Here is a 22,024-nt window from a genome sequence, read left to right as displayed (position 1 = left end):
AAATAATTTGTCACAACTTTATATTTATAAGTTTAATGTTTTGTTAGTTTGTTTTTGAATATTTTAAAACATGTAACCTTTTTTTTTGAACTTCTTAAAGTAAATAAAATGAATTTTATGTTAATTGTTTTTTTTATTTAACATGTTATACAAATACGAATCGTATAACACCGCTCTTGATTATAATTCAGCATTTGACTTGCGTAAGCCAAAAGACTATAATACATAGCAAACTCAACAAATGTAACACGATACAGATTTAAGTTCACCATTACACGATACACGATACAGACTAATCAATTCAAACACGCTGACACTCATAGCATTAAGTTCAATATGTTGTTTAACATTGCTCTGTGGGTGAACAACAAAAGTAGCATGAGCCTCTTCAGAAATCAGAAGAACACAAATCATCACCTACACAAGCAGCGGAAACGAAAAACGAAAAAAAAAATAATATTTTACACTGTAACCGGTTGGAACCGGTTACAGTGTAAGAACCGGTTTAGGAACCGGTCAGAACCGGTTCCACCGGTTCCGGGTCCAAGGGTTGGGGAACCGGTTCGGTTCCCTAACCGGTTCGACCATGGAACCGGTTTAAACAGTGATGTTGACTAATGGAACCGGTTCTGAACCGGTTCCGGTTCCTTTGACCAACCCGATTTGATCACCTATAGTCAGAGGTGTCCAAGGCTTTGACCACGTACCTAATAACATTGGGCGCTAGTCATTTGGTAAAATAAAAAATGTGTTAAATACACATGTAAAAAAGCAACCTAACAAAGTAACCAGAATCATACCAAGAAAAAGAATTCATAACAAGATGTGTTGAATAGACGTGTTCCTTTTTGAATGGTATGGTTTAATAAGATTTGTAATGATAAATTTAGTATAAGATTTAACACACAAAAAAGCACATGGGAAAGAATAAATACTAATTATATAATTTAAAGAATAAATGCTAACGAGTTTCAAGAAGATTGGTAGCAATAAAAATAATCGGTATAAGATTGCCATTGAATTTTAGCTCAACAGTATTGAAAGGAAAGTGAAGATTTAAGCTATAAAATGCATGATCTTAAGTTTGAATCCAATGATAATCTGGTTTTACCGAAGTGAGCCTTTGAATGACGGGTTTCTCTCAGATAGTAGATGGTCAGCTTAAGTTACCCCAAATACCCGAGCTTTATTTATTGATCGTTTAAAAAAAGTGTGATTAAGATTACTATTTATAATATTATAAAGGTTTTGAATTCCAAGACTATTGGTAAACACAATTGCTCTCTCAATTTAAACATTATTATTTGGTTATCAACTAAATCTAAGAAAATAACACACAATATTTTATTCGTTTTGAGGTACATAGTGAATTCGCTATATGAACGTGGTGACATGGCTCCGTTTTACATATCAAGATTAAACCACCTTTCTTTGCATTTTGGTATATAATTAATGTGTTTGCGTCCTGTCTTTACACTAGACGAATTCGACCTTCCTCGATGAAAATTATATAATACGTTAGAACTTACTTATTACATGATACCGGCTTGAAAACAAAAAAAAAAACAAATTGCAGATGTCGAATCTGAAACCGGCAAACCAGGAGTTTCTCATGGATAGGTTTGATTTGATCTCTCAAGTATGAAGATATTGCCTTTATCATCCCTCCCTATTCTTAGTGTTTCATCCACATATCTTTGACAACAAATCAAGGTTAAAAACAAGATTTCATAAAAAAAACAACATATATGTGGTAGAGCGGTTAAAAGAGAAGGATACGTAATCTCTAACCAACCATCAGGGTTGAATATACCGAGGAGAACATCATAGTTTTTACGAAACATATTCATGAGCTGTGTGTAGTACAAAACGTTAAAAGTATATACACTCACACTTCATAATAGTTCTAAAGACAATGAGATGAATACCTGATCAGGGACAATAGTTGAGGTGTCGTATCGAATGTCGACTCTCTGAGAAATATGTGAAATATAATCAAATTTGAATTTTGTTTTTTCTTTTAGAAACAAAGAAAAAAGGGAGGCTTAACTGATTTGGAAGAAATGGTGAAGGAGGCCTCAATTACAAGCTTTCCACTGAATAAGTTGAGTCCTCTCGCATTGAACATGATCACATTAACTGCTTTCCCCTCCATTTTTACCATCAAAGTTAATATTTCAATATCTTCATTTCTAGCTTCTAAATTAAACATAAATGTATAATAAACGCACAATCATATCATATCATATCATATTCATATTTTATTAATATTTTAAATCCATTTAAAAAATAATAAGGTAGTCCCATATTTTGTTTTAGATTAGTTATACATATTTTAAAAAGTTATACTTATTTATCATGCGTTTTAGTTTTTTTAGACAGGTTCACTTATGAAAACATTGTGAATAAGTTGTGGCTATATATACATAAAAGCTACGAATTTAATTATTTTATTGTTGTAATTATATTATACTTTTAGGATACTGATTATCAGTATATTCATGTTATCACTCTTCAACTAAAAGTATTATTCCTTTATATTATAATAATGGTTATTTTGATATTCGTTATCATAGTGTCATAATGTATCACCAAAATGGTCGAGTTAGGTGGTCACCGGCCAGTCAAGTGTCTTATTACAACATAAATTCCGTACAAATTTACACCTAAAACAGATATACTTTTAGTTGTATACTTTGTTTAGTATATTAAATATTGTACATAATGATAAATTGATAATTACCATCGATTAATTACATAATGACATGATAGTTAGTATATATATAATTATAAAAAAATTATATTGAAAATAAAAATATATCACAATATATATAAAATTGATAAAAATAAATATAACTTTCGTCGTTCAGGAACAAACACTTTGCCTAATTCTTATGAATTATATAAATTAATTAATAAACAAGTCCGAACTAGTAAAATATTTACAAGCCGAGCTTGAACTTTGAAAATAAAACTCAAGAAGTGTTGGGCTCTCATTCTCGTAGGTTAAAGAAAATGCTAAGCTCGAGTTTAGACGAACTCGGTTTTAATTCGGGCTCAGCCCATTTATACAAAATATTTTAGCAAAACGTATAAAAATGGAATATCCACCCAAAAAAAAAAAAGAAATTGAAATTGCAAAACTGAAAATTAAAAAAAGAGAAAAAAAAGAAAGAAAGAAGATAATAGTAACAAGAGGTTGAGGATCAAGCAAGATGATATTCACAAGAAGCAAGTACCTTAGCAACATCAATAACCTGCAAGAAATCCCCCAAGCTGATGAAATCTCTCAACCCCAATTTCGTCCTTATGGATCCCAGTATCGTTATCGTACTATACACCAGCTTCCAGCATCCAACCAACTACAAACAAACACACTCAATTTAATAAAACATAAAAAATAGAGCATACATTAATTAATAATTATCAAATAGTCTGACCTTATCAAGATCAACAGTCGGGTTCGGATTCGGATTCAGAGATTCCAACACCTTCACCATATCCTCAATTTCCGATTTCTTCTCACTGGGTATCCCAAATATGCCCCGATTGATTCCTTGGAGTGCATTGTTAATTTGTGCTTTGAGATGAGTGACAGTTGGGGTTGTTAATGGGTCTTGTTGTTGGTTGGTTGTTAGGTTAGAGCTTTGGTTTTCTGCAACTTTAATGGCGAAATTGGATCTGGATGGAGTCAAGTGTTTGTGGGTTTGAGGTCTGGTTATGTTTCCAAGTGTTGTTGGTTTGGAAGGAAGTAAGTGGGAAGTTGAGATGTTGGGATGAAGAAGCTGTGTTGCCATTTTTGCTTCTCTGGAAATTTTCTAAAGATTTTCAGGATTTATAAAAGTGATATATTCGGTTACGTCTAACTGAAGAAATTAGTTTGGGTATTTTATAAGTTTTAAAAATGTTTCAGTTAAATTATTTAAGTTTAACAAGTGGTCCAATTAAAGGGGAAATTTCAAAATAGATTCCATAAATAGTCCAAAAGTTTTTGCATTCTCAAAATAGTCCGTCCAAATCTATCTCTCACGTGAAATTGGAATTCGTGACATGAGATTTGGTTGTCGTATCACAGAGTGACACGTGTCAATTTAAAGATAAAGTTTCAGAGAAATTTGTCTCGGCCGATAGTTTTGTAGTCAAAATAGTTTTCTGAAAAACCATTGTTTTGGAATGAAAGTTGTCCGTCACGTGAGGTTTTAAAGTCATCGGTTTCTGCGGTATTTTGAAATTCGTCGCGTCCGACGCATTTCGCTTGAATTTCGTTTTTCTTTTGCATAAAAAGACGTGTTGTCAGAAAAGATAGATTTTGTTACAAAGTATGTATATTTGATAGATTTTTGATGAAATTAATCGGTTTTTGCATAAAAAGAATAGATGTTACAAAAAAATAAATTTTGATATGAAACTCATGTTTTTTTGCGTTGAAATTAGAGTTGTCAGATCCGATGAGTTTTGATATGAAACTCATCTTTTTCGATGGTTTTAATATGAAAGTTATCCTTTTCGTGTGAATTGGGTCTTGTTGAATGGCTTCATCATGTTGAATGTCTTCGTCATGTTGAATGGTTTTTTCAACATCATCATTGGTTTTTTCTTGTGGTTTAGTATCACCTTCGGAAGGCTCCACCAAAGGGTCATCCATGGGGATATGCTTTCTTGTCGGATTTAATATGTAATAATCACCTGGTGGTCCAACAATCGGTTTCAACAAAAAAGGATGTGAGGTTTTTGGGGTTTTGATGAAGATGAATCGTTGGAAAGAGAAGTGGAAGAACAAGGTGGGTGGGGGTTTGTTTTAAACTTTAATGAAAATCAACAGAGGAGATAAAATTAAGAGCAAAATTATCATTTGTTTTAAACTTTTCTGTAAATTAATCATTTTTTACTTTATTGAAAATCATCAGACAAGACTATGTTCACTGAAAAAGTATCGTTTTTTCCCTACTTTTTTAAATTTCACGTAGTTGACGAAATTCATTTGAAATGCGTCCGAGGAGATGAATTTCAAAAAAGCGCGAAAATCATCTTTTTTGAAACCTCGCGTGACGGACAACTTTTATTCCAAAACAATGGTTTTTCAGAAAACTATTTTGACTACAAAACTATCAGACGAGACAGATTTCTCTGAAACTTTATCTTTAAATTGACACGTGTCACTCTATGATACAACAACCAAATCTCATGTCACGAATCCCAATTTCACGTGAGAGATAGATTTCGAATGACTATTTTGGGAATGCAAAAACTTTTGGACTATTTATGGAATCTCTCTCTTCTAGGGGACTATTTTGGGAATTGTCCCCAAATTAAATCATTCAAATTTTATATTTTATTATATTAAATGTTTTAGCATGTTTTGTTTTGGTTTGGTTTGGTTTAATTTGGTTTCAATAAGGAAATCTTTTTATATTTTCTTTAATGTTGATGTGCAGTAGTGACGTGAATTTATATTTTTATATTTGGTATAATTAATGTTTTTTAAATATATTTAATGTTAGAAAATAAAGTATATTTGGAAAATATTGGGACCAGTCAAACCTCATCTCCCACTTTACAGCTCGCGATCCAGATTCCCGGCCTTTGATTATTCCCCTTAATTATTCTTGTATCCATATTTAGTTTCTGTTTTGGTCTAAAAACTAAGGGTCTGTATGTAATAGATTAATTATCAATTAAAATTACAATTCAATCATCTTTTTCATCTATTCACGACAACATGATATCAGAGCGGTGTTTCTGATTCTTGGAAAACGCTCATCATCTACAACCTATCTGAAAGCAATTCCAATCTCAAACCGAAAATCCCAACCAAAACCAAAACTCCCCAAACTCAAATCAAAAATCAAACTCCAAAAAAAAAAAAAAAATTAAAAACCTTACCTGTACAAAAGCTTCAGAAAACACAGTGTTCATCTTCTTCCTACCGTCACCGCCGGTAAACAAAATCCACCCTGAGCCATCACTAACTGGCAAACCACCAAACAGCACGGAAACCGCTCCAACCCAACCCCGTGTCTCCACAACCGCCGCTGCTGAAGCACGTAACCCAGTGCCGCCGCCGTCATCGTCGGACACTGCTGTTAGTGTTGTGCTACGGTCGCCGCCGCTGAACTTGGCCTTGTGTCGTCATGGTAGTGCATCGTGGATATTTGATTCTAGTGTCACTAACACTATGACATTTGAACTTTCGGAAATGAGTTCAACGACAAAGCCTCAAAGGACCCAAATTCATACCGCAAACGAAGGAACGATGGAAGTACAAGGAGGAGGAACAATTGAAATTTTACCAACTATGACATTGTCAAGTTGCCTTTATGTTCTATCCTTGTCACACAAGTTGCTCTCAGTTAGTCATGTTACCAAAAAATTAAACTGCACAGTTAATGCACCCTACCTTTTGCATCTTACAGGATATCAGGACGAATGTGATTATTGGACGTGGTACTGAGCGCCAAGGATTATACTATGTGGATGAGGTGGCTCAACTTGGTACTGTGATGTTGGCACATGGAACTGAAAACCGAGAAGCATGGTTATTCACATATTTTGTTTCCGAAACTCCTTTCTTCAAATGGTAAAATAGATTGTGAAACTTCTTTTCTTGCCAAAAGCCATCGAAAATCTTTCAAACCTAGCAATACAAAAGTTGATTTGCCTTTTTCACTAATTTTGATATGTGGGGTCCTGCTCCCATTAAAGGGGCAAGGTTTTCGATTTTTCCTAATATTCGTGGATGATTGTACTCGTATGACATGGGTATATTTTCTGAAAAACAAATCCGAAGTTTATGAGAAATTTACCATATTTTATGCCATGATTTACACTCAATTCAAAAGGGGAATTCAAATCCTTCAATCTGATAATGGGGGAATTTGTCAATACATCTATGAAACATCTCTGCCAAACCAAAGGATTAGTTCATCAAACCACTTGTTCTCACACCCGTGAACACAATGGTGTTTCTGAACAAAAAATTCGTATTCTTCTTGAAATAACTCGGGCACTTATAATTGAATCCCAAGTGCCTCCATCATTCTGGTCTAAGGCAGTTGCAACCTCTGTCTACCTTCTGACTCGACTTCCCACCAATGCTCTCAAGTTTAAGACTCCTTTAGATTGCCTATCCAAGTTTGCCAAAATTCCTCTTCCTCTTACACTTGAACGAAGAGTCTTCGGTTGTACTGCATTTGTCCACATACTAAAAATCAATAGAAACAAACTCGGCCCATGTGCTGAGAAATGTGTATTTGTAGGATATGGGATCGATCAAATAGGTTATCGGTGTTGTAACCCAAAAACTCGTCACATGTTCACCACAATGAACTATGACTTTCTTGAAACAAAATACTTTTATAACACCCAACTCAGTTGTCAGGGGGAAAGTGAATGTATATACACTCTGAGTTGGCTAATTCCATTGTTCGAAGAAGTAATAACAGAAGATCAGCACAATACTTTAAACCAGTCACCTTCAAACACAACCACACAATCTGCGGAGCAAAGTGCCACTGAAGAAACTCCATCCAACTTGATACCTGAGGTAAGAAATACTATGAACCCTGAATTCCTTGTATATTCTAACCATTATAATGAGATAACAGGGGAACACACAGAACCGATAACAACAGAACATACAGAGCATGTTGAAACAGTAACATCATAGACAACAACTGAACATACAGAGCATGTTGAACAAGTTGCAACAGAGACAATTGGAAGATACGCTCTTCCTCCAAGGGAAAACAGAGGGGTTCCTCTAAAAAGATACTCTACTGAAAAAGAAGTTCGAAGTTCAAAATATCCCATGGAAAATACTGCCAAGGGGAATCAATCACAAGAAGCCAAGTCATTTGTTGTCTCTCTGTACTCTGAAGAAACTCCAACCACTGTTGAGCAAGAACTCAAATCGAAAAAATGGAGAGAGGCCATGAAATCAGAAATGGATGCCCTAAGGAAAAATGTCACATCAGAAAAATGTATCATTCCAAAAGGTAAAAAACCCGTGGGATGAAGGTGGGTGTTCACTATAAAGCATAATCCAGATGGAACATTGAAAGATATAAAGCACGACTGGTAGCTAAGGAATATACACAGACATACGGAATTGATTATTCTGAAACTTTTTCCCCGGTTGCCAAAATCAACACAATCACGGTTCTTTTCTCGATAGCTGCAAACAAACAATGGCCACTCCACCAATTTGATGTTAAAAATGCTTTCCTACATGGGAAGCTTGAAGAAGTACATATGGAAGCACCACCTTGATTCACCGAAGACTTTAAACTAGGAGAAGGTTGACGTCTGAAGAAATCCCTGTATGGTGTAAAACAATACCCTCAAGCTTGGTTTGGCAGATTTATCCTAGCTACGAGAGATACAGATTTGAACAGAGCAATTCAGATTATATTTTGTTCCTTAAACGAAGAGACAAACTCATAACCTGCCTAATTATCTACGTTGATGATATGATAGTTACAAGAAATGATGAGGAAAAACTAAAAAGGTTGAAGGCAAATATGTTTTCAGAATTTTAAATGAAGGACTTGGGAAGACTCAAGTACCTCCTTGGAATTGAAGTATTAAGGTCGAACAGAGGGATTTTCATTTTCAAGAAAAAATATGTTCTCGACTTGTTAGCAGTGACATGGATGATTGACTGCAAACCATCAGACACCCCTATGATTACGAATCAAAAACTCTTTATGGAGGAAGGAGCAAAGTTGACTGATAGAGGTAGATACCAACGGATTGTGGGAAAAATGATATATATGTCACACACTCGACCAGACATAGCCTATGCAGTGGGGGTTGTAAGTCAATTATTGCATCAACCCCAGGAACCTCATATGGAAGCAATAATGAGAATCATTAGGTATCTCAAAGGAACGAAAAGTCACGGTGTTTTATTCAAATCAAATGTTCATTTAGACACTCAAGTCTATATCGATGCAGATTGGGTAGGAGATAAAAGGGACTGAAGGTCAACCTCAGGATACTTTACACTAGTCGGAGGAAATATTGTCACTTGGAGAAGCAAGAAACAGAAAGTGGTGGCTCTTTCTAGTGCAAAGGCATAATTCAGAGGGATAGCACGAGGCCTGACTGAAATGTTGTGGGTTAAAAGGCTTCTTACCGAAATTGGTTTTCCCCCAAATAAACCCAACCAAATGTTATGTGACAACAAAACTGCAATTCAATTTTCGGAGAATCCGTACAACACGACCGAACAATACACATAGAGGTCGTCGGAGTTTTATTAAATAAAAACAAGAAATATGGGTCATTGAACTGTCATTCATTCGGTCTGAAGATCATTTAGCTGACATCTTAACAAAAGCTGTCAATGGAGAAATCTTTAGCAAATGCTTGGGCAAGTTAAACGTTGGAGATTCCACCGTTCAACTTGAGGGAGAGTGTTAGAAAATAAAGTATATTGGAAAATATTGGAATCAATCAAAACTCATCTCCCACTTTACAGCTCACAATTACAGCTCACGATCCGGATTTCCAGCCTTTGATTATTCCCCTTAATTATTCTTGTATCCATATATAGTTTCTGTTTTGGTCTATAAATTAAAGGCTTGTATGTAATATATTAATTATAATAAAAATTACAATTCAATCTTCTTTTTCATCTATTCACGAAAACAGAGATGCTGGGATGAAGAAGCTGTGTTGCCACTTTTGCTTGTCCAGAAATTTTCTAAAGATTTTCAAGATTTATAAGAGTGATATATTCGGTTATGTCTAATGGAAGAAATTAGTTTGGGTATTTTACAAGTTTTAAAAATGTTTCAGTTAAATTATTCAAGTTTAATAAGTGGTCTAATTAAATCACTTAAATTTCATATTTTATTAAATTAAATGTTTTAACATGTATTTTAGCATGTTTTGTTTTAGTTTGGTTTGGTTTCAAGAAGGAAATCTTTTTATCTTTTCTTTAATGTTGATGTGCAGTAGTGACGTGGATTTAAATTTTTACTATTGATTTTTAATATAATTAATGTGTTTTTAAATATATAACCATATATTGCAAATCCCGACACCCACATCTTGTCCTCCATTGCTTTACTTAACACACCAAATTCCGATGATGCTCAATTTGAAGGTTTAGTTACCCGGGTTGAGAAATATTTTTTGTATGAGTGATTTAATTGAAACACTTTTTAAACTTGCTTGCTATCATGTGGTATATTCCCATTATCTTTCATTTTTGAATTTCTTCTCGGGTGACTTTGAAAGGCTTACCACATGTACACATCTCATCTATATTAGTGACATACGCTAGTTGAAATTGAACAAGTACTGAGTATACTCTGTTAAGGTTCTCATACAAATCTTGTTATAATGTAGTTCGAACCATGGTCATCCCCTCTAGGGGTGTTCAGATGAAGATAACGGGACTGAACCGGGTTAAACCCGACCCGAGCCGAAAACCGACAACCTACCAAAATGAGAACCGATGACTGAACTTTAACAAAAATTTCAGCTACCTGTTTTGTCGGGTTCGGTGCTCGGGTAGCAAGATAAGACCGAGAATGAACATTTGGTTGCAGTAGATGTAAAGACGATGACGAAGAAGTCAAGTAGAAGTTTGATCTCTAGCGACTTCATGGTTTTCCTTTGAGAAGTCAAGTGGAAGTTTGGTCTCTAGCGGCATCATCTTTGTTGGATTCAATCACAACACACTCCTTCAGACTTTAGAGAGTTTGTCTTCTTTGCGTGGTTGGGGACGATAAGAAAGAAAAAAGAAAGAAAGGAAAAAGATGGTAGACCACCTTGCTTTAGAGACTTAAAAAACATGATGGTTTTGATTACAGAAAGAAGTTTGAGATGCAAGAATCTTTTCTACTGTTGTAAATCTTTTAAAATAAAGGTATATGTCGCACTAAAAATATGTAAAGTAATTTGTGTATTTATAATAATAATTTATAATTTATTGTAATTAATAAAATGTTATTGAAACAAGGATGCATTGGAAAAAGATGTGAGTAGCTTACTGCACATTTACTTTAAGGTAGTATGTTGCAGCTTTACTGCAGACATTTATTACAATTGCTATTTCTAGTTTTCTTCTTCACAAAAATGGACCGTTCGTCTATGCTAGGGTTGTAGACTTGTAGTCTCCCACTCTCCCTCTGCTCTATCTTTTTCTTCGTCTCATATCTTCCTATTGGTTTTTGTTCATGGACATATAAAACTACTCTCACGTTGGTTTTCGGGTCGGGTCGGGAAACGTTGGTTTTTTCTAGACAAAGACCGAGACCGAGACCGAAGCCGAAATTCTGATAAAATAGGAACCGAATAATGGCCAATATGGATAGATTCAGTTCAGTTTCTGTCTTTTCTAGGGTCGGGTTTCGGGTTTTTTTGGTCCAGACCGAAATGTGAACACCCCTAATACCCTCACCTTAAACTTAACCCAACTAACAATTGTCAACTGAGCCAAAGATCATTGAAATATAGTAATTAGTTTTTTACTTTAAAAAATATATAAATGCTTAAAATGCAACAAAATACGATATCATTTGTAACTAAGGTAATAATAGTCACCAGACCTAGTAAACAAGAAGTTTTCCTTTGCGAGTTCTATGGTGGTTCTAGATTTGTATTTTGAAGCGCCAAATTAATAATGACATGTTTAAATTTTGTCTCAGAATTCGGGTATTAGTGTTTAATAGTCGAATAGCTTATCGTGAAGTTAAAAGGTCTTTCAATTTTGACCAAACCAAACCAAATCAAAACAAAAGCTATAAAATGCAAGAAATGGTAAAAACTTACTTGTTAGTGTTCTTAAGCTTAAGAAACGAATGTATTGAGGTGTGAAAAGATGGAGGATTAGTCCCCTTTTATAGTGAATTTTTAGAGTGGTTATGTTTTATAGAATTTAAGAAATTAAATCATGTTTAACATAATTAAAACACAAATTAAAAATAGTTTAATGGGGTTTTCAAAATGTTTAACTATTTTAATCAATTTTGTTGAACTAAAACACTAGCTACTTTTTATTAGTGAAGTAACATATGAAAAGATAATAATAATAATAATAATAATAATAATAATAATAATAATAATAATAAAAGTAGTAGTAGTAGTTCAATAATAATTTAAGTAAATTGAATGGGTCATGTACATGAATATTTGATCATGATTATGAATTTTTTAAATGAGTATGTAATATTACAAGGGTGGTGAAAAGTGTAATTGCATAAAAATGATCACATAAAATACATGAAACGAAAATTGAGATTATAAATATATAAATTTAAATAGAAACAGAACTGGAAATTTAAAGCGGGTTGGGTTTTCGGTTTTGTAAATTAACGAATGTTACAGGATTCACAACTTTTAGAAATTTCATCCCGAAATTAAAATAAAATAAAATTTTCAAAGAAAACAACTAGTACATGTAGTTGTTAAAAGTAAAACATTTTTATCTATACATATTTAAATAAAATGGAATAACGCCGATCTTTAAATGAACCAAAAGACGCCACAAATGTGAAATATGACAATGATACTTATATATAGGATGTATTAGCGGCATATCCACCATGCCCTTATAATATTGCATTTTCCTATTTTTCCAAAATCATACAAGTTTCGAGTTATTGCACACAATTGTCCTTACTATGATTTCCATTCGAGGACTTTGATAATTACGTGTGCACCCGTAATTACTTAGGTCGTCACATGGTCCACATGGTTTGCCATATTGTGTGATTATGCAAGACATCAATAAAAGAGAACCCTTTAATGTACAAAAACTTTATAATTCAAAATCACAGATTTGATAAATGAGCTATTGGGGTTAGAAATAACAAAAATAAGTAAATGAAACTTTCAAAGTCAGTTTTACCACTATAAATGTAAACATTGTAGTTCAAGAATAATAAAATCGACGAATAAGACATTTGATTCCTGAAATAATACATTGAAAATCCAGAAAAATAAGGTTATCAATAACAACACCGATAAAACATCAAAGTCATGTGTAACATCCTAGGAAAATCCCACATCGGCCATGGACAAGAAAGATCATTGATTCATAAGTAAATTCCCCGCCTCTTCAATCACCAACGCGTTATGGGCTTAAAGGGAGTAGACGAGAGGAGAGCTCGACAATTAAGTGTGCTCAGCTGGAAGTAGTAGCAGGATGGGTGACCTCTTGGTAAGTCTCCACCTGGGCAAACAAAAATAAATCCGTGAGCTCTTCGTGGGCAAAACGGACAATATTGGTGGTGTCGAGGGGCCGAATGTTACAAGTGGTATCAGATCCACTCTTGAACCGTTCGGGATGGTGAGGCAAACCTCATCAGAGACAGTGAGTCCCAGGGGGTGTCGTGAGGTACACCTTTGGCAAATCCCACATCCTGGATGGTATGGTGGGGAAAACCTCATCATGGACGATGAGTCCAAAGGGGGGGGGGTGTTTGTAACATCCTAGGAAAATCCCACATTGGTCGTGAACAAGAGAGATCCTTGTATGGTGGGGAAAACCTCATCATGGACGATGAGTCCAAAGGGGGGGGGGGGTGTTTGTAACATCCTAGGAAAATCCCACATTGGTCGTGAACAAGAGAGATCCTTGGTTCATAAGTAAGTGCCCCGCTTCTTCAATCACCAACGCATTTTGGGCTTAACGGTAGTGGACGAGAGAAGAGCTCCACAGTTAAGCGGGCTTAGCTGGAAGTAGTAGCAGGATGGGTGACCTCCTGGGAAGTCTCCACCTGGGCAACCAAAAACAAATCCGTGAGCTCTTTGCGGGCAAATCAGACAATATTGGTGGTGCGAGGGGACGGATGTTACATCATGACTATCACAGTAATTAATTGTAAATAACAGGGTCGAGAATAACATGGAAATTAAATGTAGCATTGAGCTAACAGCATCTCAACACGTAAATCGAAAAACGCATTGGCATAAAATAGATAAATGAAACTTTAATATCAAAATATCAAAATAGTTTGAGTTCTTGGAGTTATACAACGTAAAACATCAATTTGGAACTTCGTTTAACGAATGAAATTCCCCATAAACATTCATATTGAGTAATACCAAGATTAACCAAGTATATACTTGAAACTTTGAAATCAAAGTAAAATATTAATCTCAGATTGATAGGACCTCAAGAAAATAATTTGGTGGACAAAAAGAGAACTAAACAAATAATCAAAACAATTCATGTAAAAGTAATATAAATTCAACATGTACCTAAACATGTTTGAAATCCAAACTTCCACTAAACGGTTACGTTTAAGAGAAATCAGCCATAAAACGCGAGATTTAGATAATAGTAAACAAATTCAAAATGCAACCATGAATGACAACGAAAATGGCTCGGCAATCACAAATAGTCAAACTCAATTATAAAATTCGTAAATAAACCTCGAATTGTTTTGATACATAAAGTTGATTTTGTTATATTCAAATAGAATAATATATATATATATGTAAAAGAAAAGAAAATAATAATAATAATAAATAAAATGTATATCCCGAATCTTGATCACTACAATTATGATATCAATATACCAAGTGTAGGTGCGGAATACCTATACTCGGTGATTCAAGAACACGAATTAACACAAGATCATGACACAAGATTGCTTCAAAACACACGTATATTAGCATATACGTCTGGTGCTTAAGCACTTACAAATATGACTGTCAATGAACAACTAGTGAAACCAACAACCTTAACCCTATACACAATGTGACCTATATATAGGGAAGCCAAACACTGGCCCAAAACACATAAAAGCCCACCGATAACACAAAGGTGTTCTCGGTTTACATGGAACCCGCACCCAAAGCCCAACACAAATATATTAAGTACAAACCACATAAACTTGGCCCAACAATCTCCCCCTTGGTTTGTAGCTTTGTCTTTAATCGTGCTCCATGTAGTCTATATCAGCATCCTTCAACGCTCCAGCCCAAAACTTGTTGTTGATGATAGACGCAACCATGCTCGTGTATTCTTTGGCGGCTGTTTCAAAAAGTCCATCAGCTACAATCTGAAACGTGCTGAGCGTCTTGATATTGCTTTCTCCAAATTTCAACAAATCCTTTGGATCAACTAAACGATATTGACCTTTTCCCTTTTGTAATTTGACAACAACCGTGGCAGTAACAGAGTCATAGAACCAGAATCTCATGTTCTCTAACGTACCATCAGGAATGGCATCTGGTACATGAATGTAAGTAGCTTTCTTTTTGGGAGGCCACATCACATTCACCATTGTTTTTCCCGTCCTCGGATCTTGAACTCCCTTTGCTTTCTTCAAAAAGGATTCGGCAGTCTTCATATTCGGGAAACCTCGATCAACTTGTCTTTTCAGAAATTCCCAGAAATCTATACCCCGCTTGTCATTTGATGGATTTTTGAATGGAGAATTTATTAAGTCACTCAGATCCACTTTGGTCTAGGAACCTAAATCTTTCATTTTCTTGTAATATTCGGTGTTTCCTGACCTTCTTTTCACCCACAACATGCTCTTATCCGCATCAAAACCCCAAGACACGACTCCCGATTGATCACCATATTTGTTAGAGAAACCCTTTTGAAAAGTGACAATGTACCTGTCTTGATGATCTGATGATACAACATTCTGATCTGAATTCTTCATCACCAGCAGTTTCTTCTTTCCTTTTTCCAGCAGCTTCTTTTGAACTCTATCTGATTTCTCTTTTGAGATGGGGTGGGGGGGGGGGGGTGCCTCCATGTATTGCTTCAAGGACTCTGATTCATGATCATTTTCAGCTGGACGAACAGGAGAGCCTTTGTCTTGATCAACAGTGGGAGTTTGATATCCTACATCTTCATTACTCTTGAACTCATCTCCAAATTTCTGAAATAGCTTTTGTTGGAGATCGAGATACATTGCTGTTAAACCTCCCATGCCAGACTGCAACTCTTTAATCTTGGAGTCTTTGTCTGAGTTGCTTGCCTCAAGTTCCTGAATACGAACATCTTTAACCACCGAATCCTGCTCGAGTTCAAAGACTCGTCGTTGCAGTGCATGAACATCTACAGGGGTATTCTCAAAAACCACACCTTTTCCCTTGTTCTGAAAAATAGCTCTCTTGCATAGCATGGATTTGGGCAACCTTATCTGAAGTACTTGAGCTTGATTGACCCTGAATAGATGGGCCAGATGAACCAGAGGGAATATCTGAGGGGTTTGAGTGTGGAATATCTGTCTCAAAATCAAAGTCGCTAACAAAATCACTAGACAACAAATCCTGAAATGATGGTTCAGGAACAGGTGCATCTGGTTCAGTTTGCGTTTCTGGAGCATACGATTCTGGTTGATCAGTGTATTGTTGTGGGTTGGTGGTTGATTCTGGTGCTGGTGTGGGTTTTGGTGTTGGTGTTGGTGTTGGTGTAATGGTGGTTGTTTCGACTTCACTATCCAACTCGCTAGATCTCAGATCATCCCTTTTTCGTTTACGATGGATGAGATCAGCAGCTGGTTCTTCAACATAGTCTTCCTCAATGTTTTCAGTAACTGTCCGAGGAGGCTTCAGAGCAGTTGACTGAAATAAAACTTTAGCAGCTTCAAGGGCTTTCAACTTTTCATCATTAGTAAGAGTGACTGTCTGATGGTGTTCTTCTTCATCTTCTTCGTCATCAGAAATTTCAAACGTTGCAGCACGTGGTTGAGCGGGTGCCACGTGCTCGTCAGCAACCTGAGCTATAACAGGCTCAGCTTCAGTATAAGCAAATCGTTCGAATTTTACCAGAGCTTTTAAGCCCCAATATACCACTTTGGCTCCCTTTCTCGACTGCTTCATTAACCCAAAAGTATTGGGTCCCATACACTTCATGTCCAAGGTCTCAACAGATTTAACCAGGTCGGTGTAGTGAGAATCAAAGATCATCTGTAAGAACCTTGGATACATTAGGAACATCTCCTTCTTCTTTGCTCTTAGGTTGCTCATCGTTTCATTGAAAGCAAATTTGGGATAATTGTAATTCCAATCCATGATCAGAGCAGCTATAGCAGACATCTGAGTGTGGCTGATCTCATCTAAACCTCTCTTTCTTCCCGAGATACATGTAAAGAACGTGTGTAATAAGTATCTCCAATACGGGTGAAATAACTTCTTGTTTGCTGGAGGGTAGGTGCCTTCATAACCCATTCTTGTAAGAACCTCAGTAACTTCAGCAGCAGAGTACTCTGTCGGGTAGTCGGGTTGATCCCCAAACAAAAGCACTTCCATGATAATGGCCTCAGTAACAACGACTGGCTTCTTCTGTACTTTGGAATCAATTGACACAACTCCGTCTGGCCCTCATGGATTAATTGACGCATTGTTCCAAAAATCAGTAACCATCTTCTTGCAGATGATAGGATTTTCTCGTAGTGCGTGAGAGATTCTGCACGTGTTGAGGTCGACAATCATGGATTTGAATTCCTTGTGGGCCATGGGTGGATCAAACAGATGACCAACTATATATTGTGTGCATCGACAAACTTTAATGGATTCTGATCGGCTATTTCTGCACCAAACGTATCAAGTTAGACAATATGTAGAACAATTTTTGGGCTAAAGATTTAAAACAGGCCCAGATAAAAGTCATTGAGATCCCACAAAATCCATTAGTTGACCCAAGATTACAGCCCAGTATAGTATTTGGCCCAACAGTGAGTACACAGTCCAGTAGGAGAGATCTCGGTCAACAAGGAAGGTTCTCGGTCAACGAAAGTCAATAAAACCAACCGAGAATTAAGGTTCTCGGTTAGCCTTTAACCGAGAACGAGGGTTCTCGGTCCTCTTTCTCGGTCAAATGTTGACCGAGAACATGTGTTTTTTGTCAAGATGGAGAGTTCTCGGTCAACGAAAGTCAACCGAGAACTCCTTGACAGCTAGGGATAGAGAACCCCTTGGTTTCCACCTAGGGAAACGTGTAATCATCATCATCCCACCGAGATCCCTAAACCCTCCATTAAAACTGCAACAATTTTATAAAGATCAACCGAAAACGCTTAATTAAACCATAAAACGTCCACCAAAACCCCTAATCACTCAAGAATCTACTATAATTCATCAGATTATCCATGAAGTTAGTTCATGGCAGCCTTAATTAAGCCTCTGTTTGTACATAGATCTCACATGTCCTTGTCCAATACCTGATAAACAAATAAGAACACTCTGAATAATGATTATTGATGATGGTTTTGATTTCGGTTAGAAGGCTTGAGAGAGATGAAGGTTTTTAGTTTTGAGAAAATAATAAAAATGATAAAACAAAACCTTAATACCATTTATATTATAACAAAGTCGGGCCGAGAACACTAGATGGGCTCAAACCAGTGAATAGCCCAAGTAGAATATGCCCAAGTAGATTAAAAACCTAAAATTTTAAAGCCCAATTTCAAAAGTTTTTCAAAGTCTAATTTCAAAAGCAAGCTCAGTTTACACAGACGTTTCGAGGAGAGTAATTTCGAGGAAAAAATAAATAAGTGCATCAATAAAATAGGCAATACAAAACAAAATAAACCTAACCAAGAACAAGAAAAATAAAATCCCATGAATATGCACAATAACTCCCTTGAAATTATAAAATCTGGATCAAATTTCAGTTTTTAGTAAAGACATCGCCTTTTTATGAAAAGACCCGAACATGGAAAAATATCGTTTAAGAGGCTGTCACAAAGATTCATGTTCAGCGTTATTATGACATAAAGAGACAGGTTGATAGCAGGTATACCAAACTTAGCATGATTTTCATTGCATCAGTGATATGATTAGGGTTCAGTTCGGCATAAAGCTTAGATGGACATCACTCATGGATCTGTGATGCCTCCCACCTCTTCTCAAAGCTTATTTGGCTTTCCCCAGATCACCCCAATTTAACTCCAACCCCCTAGTGCTTGATCAAAAGATTTTATATAAAAGCAAGCTTAGACTTTAAGGTTGAACGTTGGACTTAGTCCCAGTAAACTGACAAGCCTTTCATTCGAGACATGACAGGACTTACTTGAGTGCCCCCATCTCTGTAGTTCTAGTTTGACCCTTTAAGCCTTGTTTATGAAATAATTTTAACATCTTGAATAGAAATAAGTCAGCACAATAGCCTAATTTTTTTTTTGGCTTCAATATTAATATTAATATTAATACTAATAATAATGATAATAGCTTGACAGTATAATATTTTTGGTGATCAAGACACTAACGGGCTCGTGTATGACTGGGTAATTGCTTTTCTGCCTATCATTCAAAGAGATGTATCTGGAGACATGCACATGTCTTCAAAATGACTTTCCACATTAAGTTTAGCAAAACTAGTTTATATCACTTTAACTTTTACGCATCATAGAAAGCTACCATACAGATCAATGACTGTTCTAGAGCCCTTTAAGCTTAATGACTTTACCCGTTAGGCACACAAAAACGATTTATCTATCATTCCAAAGGTTGGATCGATTCTCATTTTGAAAAAAATTTGAGGCTTCTAAAAAGCATTTAACTGAATAGTAATATCACTTCCCATGGGAGTTAAATAAAACACAAATGTTAAGAATTCAGTCACCCCGGTCGCTTTAAGTCTTCAGGTAAATGGCTATCCATTGTAACCACAGGTGGTTAACCGGACCAAACATGCATGAAAACACATGTCCTTCCAGCTCAGAGTTACCGACATAATTTTAAGTGAAAGAAAACATAACACAAATCACATCGTAGTCGCCCCGAGTGCTTTCAGTCATTAGGTAAATGGCTATCCTGTGATTCTATAAGTAGAACACCGGACCAACCATATACAGGTATATGTCCTTCAGACTTGAGCAATCGACATAATTTTAAGCGAAAATGAATCTTGAAAAACGAAATTTTAATTTTTTAAATATTTTTTTAAAAAAACGCACACACACTACTTTTGACTTTTTGATTTTTCTCTCCCTAAATTTGTGCATGAATTAAAAAAATATATACAAATTTATCCACAAAAAGACTCAATCCTCGAAACGAAGCATTTTAAGAAAACCCACAAGCACATTAAATTTTGCTGTTCCGACCGGTTTTGTAAATAAGTCCGCCACGTTGTTGTCGGTGTGGACTTGTTCAAGATAAATCAGTTTCCGATCGAAACAGTCACGGATAAAATTAATTTTAATATCGATGTGCTTGGTTTTAGAGTGTTGGACCGGGTTTTTCACAATAGCAATGGCCGCATCATTATCACAGAAAATAGGAGTGTCAAGAAATTCCAAACCGTAATCCAGCAGTTGGTTTTGCATCCAGATAACCTGAGAATAGCAAGCAGATGCAGCAACATACTCTGCTTCGGTAGTCGATGTGGACACTGTTTGTTGTTTCTTACACTGCCATGAGATAAGGCGATCTCCAAGAAACTGACAACCGGATGACGTGGATTTCCTGTCTATGTCATCGCCACCATAATTGCTATCAGCAAAAGCATAAAGATCAAATTCTGATTGTTTGGGATACCAAAGACCTAGCTTTGGTTGTCCCTTCAGATATCTAAAAATACGTTTAACAACAATTAAATGAGAGAGTTTAGGGTTAGCCTGGAAGCGAGCACATTGACAGACGGCAAACATGATGTCAGGACGGCTAGCTGTGAGATACATCAGAGACCCGATCATCGATCGATAGTACGTTTGATCTACGGGACTCCCTTCAGGATCAGATGACAGTAGCGGTCTCTCTGCCTTTGGAGTGTTAGCACTCTTGGAATCTTGAAGTTCAAACTTTGCCAGCATATCTTCAACATACTTTCCTTGATGCAATACAATTCCTGTCGGACTTTGGCGAACCAGTAAACCCAGAAATGTTGTCATTTCACCCAACGAGCTCATTTCAAATATTTTCTTCATTACACCCTCAAATTCTTTGCACAAATCAGCACTAGTGGATCCGAAGATGATGTCATCAACACAGATCTAGACCAGAATCAAATCTTTTCCGACAGTTTTCCGTAACAATGTTTGATCAATTGTTCCACGCTTGTAGCCATGATCAAGAAGGTGCGCGGTCAGTGTAGCATACCACACCTAAGGAGCCTGATGTAGCCCATACAAGGCCTTGTCTAGCTTGTAGACATGATTGGTTTCTTAGAATCAACGAAACCCGGTGGCTGATCGACATAAATCTCCTCTTTGACCTCACCATATAAGAACGCGGTCTTTGCATCCATCTGATATACTGTGAACCCCATATATGATGCATATGCCAGAAAAATTCTAATTGCCTCAAGTCTGGCCACTGGAGCATGGAACTCTGTGTAATCTAATCCCTCAACCTAACGAAACCCGTGAACTACCAGTCGTGCCTTGTTTCGAACAATAACCCCGGTGTCATCTTGCTTGTTTCTAAAAACCCATCTTGTATCGAGAGCTTTCTTTCCTTCCGGCAGTTTAACCAATCTCCATACCTTTAACTTGATTCAGTTCTTCATGCATAGCATCAACCCAACTAGGTTCTTGAAGAGCCATCTCAACATTCTTTGGCTCGATTTGAGAAATGAAACAAGAAAACATACAACTGTTTATGTGTCTGGTCTGACTTCTGGTGGACACACCTGCTTCAATGGGACCTATGATGTTTTCAATCGAATGATTCTTCTGGATTCTTGATGGAATTAAATAATCAGAAACATCACTGTTAGGTTGAAGATTTGTCACGTTCTCACCGGAATTAGTAAGAGGTTTCTTCCAGCCAGATGTCGCCGTACTATAAGAGTAGGAGATGCCGGAGACATATTCATTTGGAATGTCATCCGGAAATAATATGCTCCCGAAGATCTTCGGATAGAATTCTCCCCCTCACCATTTGCAGCATTTTCAGACCTGATTGGCGAGCATTCTGGTTCTGGAGATTTCTAGGACTGAGTACTAGCAACTGGTGAATCATTAGTTGACTCTGCAGCATCATCATCTATTAGTGGAGAAATATGGGATACTGTCTGTGGAGTTTCCTCTGTAGCTTCCACTGTGGGACCACTTGAAGATTTTGTGTTGAGAACTTGAGACACATTAAAAGGCTTGAA

The 22,024-nt window shown here is 36.2% G+C and overlaps 1 protein-coding gene across 1 annotated transcript; it reads right to left on the bottom strand.

Annotated features, from left to right (window-relative positions):
* Positions 1–1,428: 1,428 nt before the first annotated feature.
* LOC143584682 (fibrillin-5, chloroplastic-like) lies at positions 1,429–3,838 on the bottom strand. The gene is made up of 6 exons (XM_077066680.1): positions 3,441–3,838; positions 3,240–3,362; positions 2,051–2,149; positions 1,929–1,973; positions 1,780–1,853; positions 1,429–1,695 (listed from the first exon to the last, which is right to left on the bottom strand). The coding sequence occupies exons 1-6, from the start codon at positions 3,795–3,797 to the stop codon at positions 1,611–1,613; spliced, it is 783 nt and encodes a 260-aa protein (XP_076922795.1). The 5' UTR covers positions 3,798–3,838; the 3' UTR covers positions 1,429–1,610.
* Positions 3,839–22,024: the final 18,186 nt, after the last annotated feature.

The sequence above is a fragment of the Bidens hawaiensis genome, unplaced genomic scaffold, assembly GCF_021521415.1.
Source record: "Bidens hawaiensis isolate Kalapana, Puna unplaced genomic scaffold, B.hawaiensis_p1.1 tig00033226_1, whole genome shotgun sequence".
Classification (NCBI taxonomy): domain Eukaryota; kingdom Viridiplantae; phylum Streptophyta; class Magnoliopsida; order Asterales; family Asteraceae; genus Bidens; species Bidens hawaiensis.
The sequence above is the reverse complement of the archived record's forward strand: the minus strand, read 5'-3'. Positions and strand labels throughout refer to the sequence as shown.

Excerpts from the sequence above, each read along its gene's own strand:
- LOC143584682 (XM_077066680.1), bottom strand. The coding sequence starts at position 3,797 with ATGGCAACACAGCTTCTTCATCCCAACATCTCAACTTCCCACTTACTT. Across the intron at positions 2,150-3,239 it reads AGGTTATTGATGTTGCTAAG|GGGAAAGCAGTTAATGTGAT; the intron begins GTACTTGCTTCT and ends GTAAAAATGGAG. Across the intron at positions 1,974-2,050 it reads TCACCATTTCTTCCAAATCA|AGAGTCGACATTCGATACGA; the intron begins GTTAAGCCTCCC and ends CATATTTCTCAG.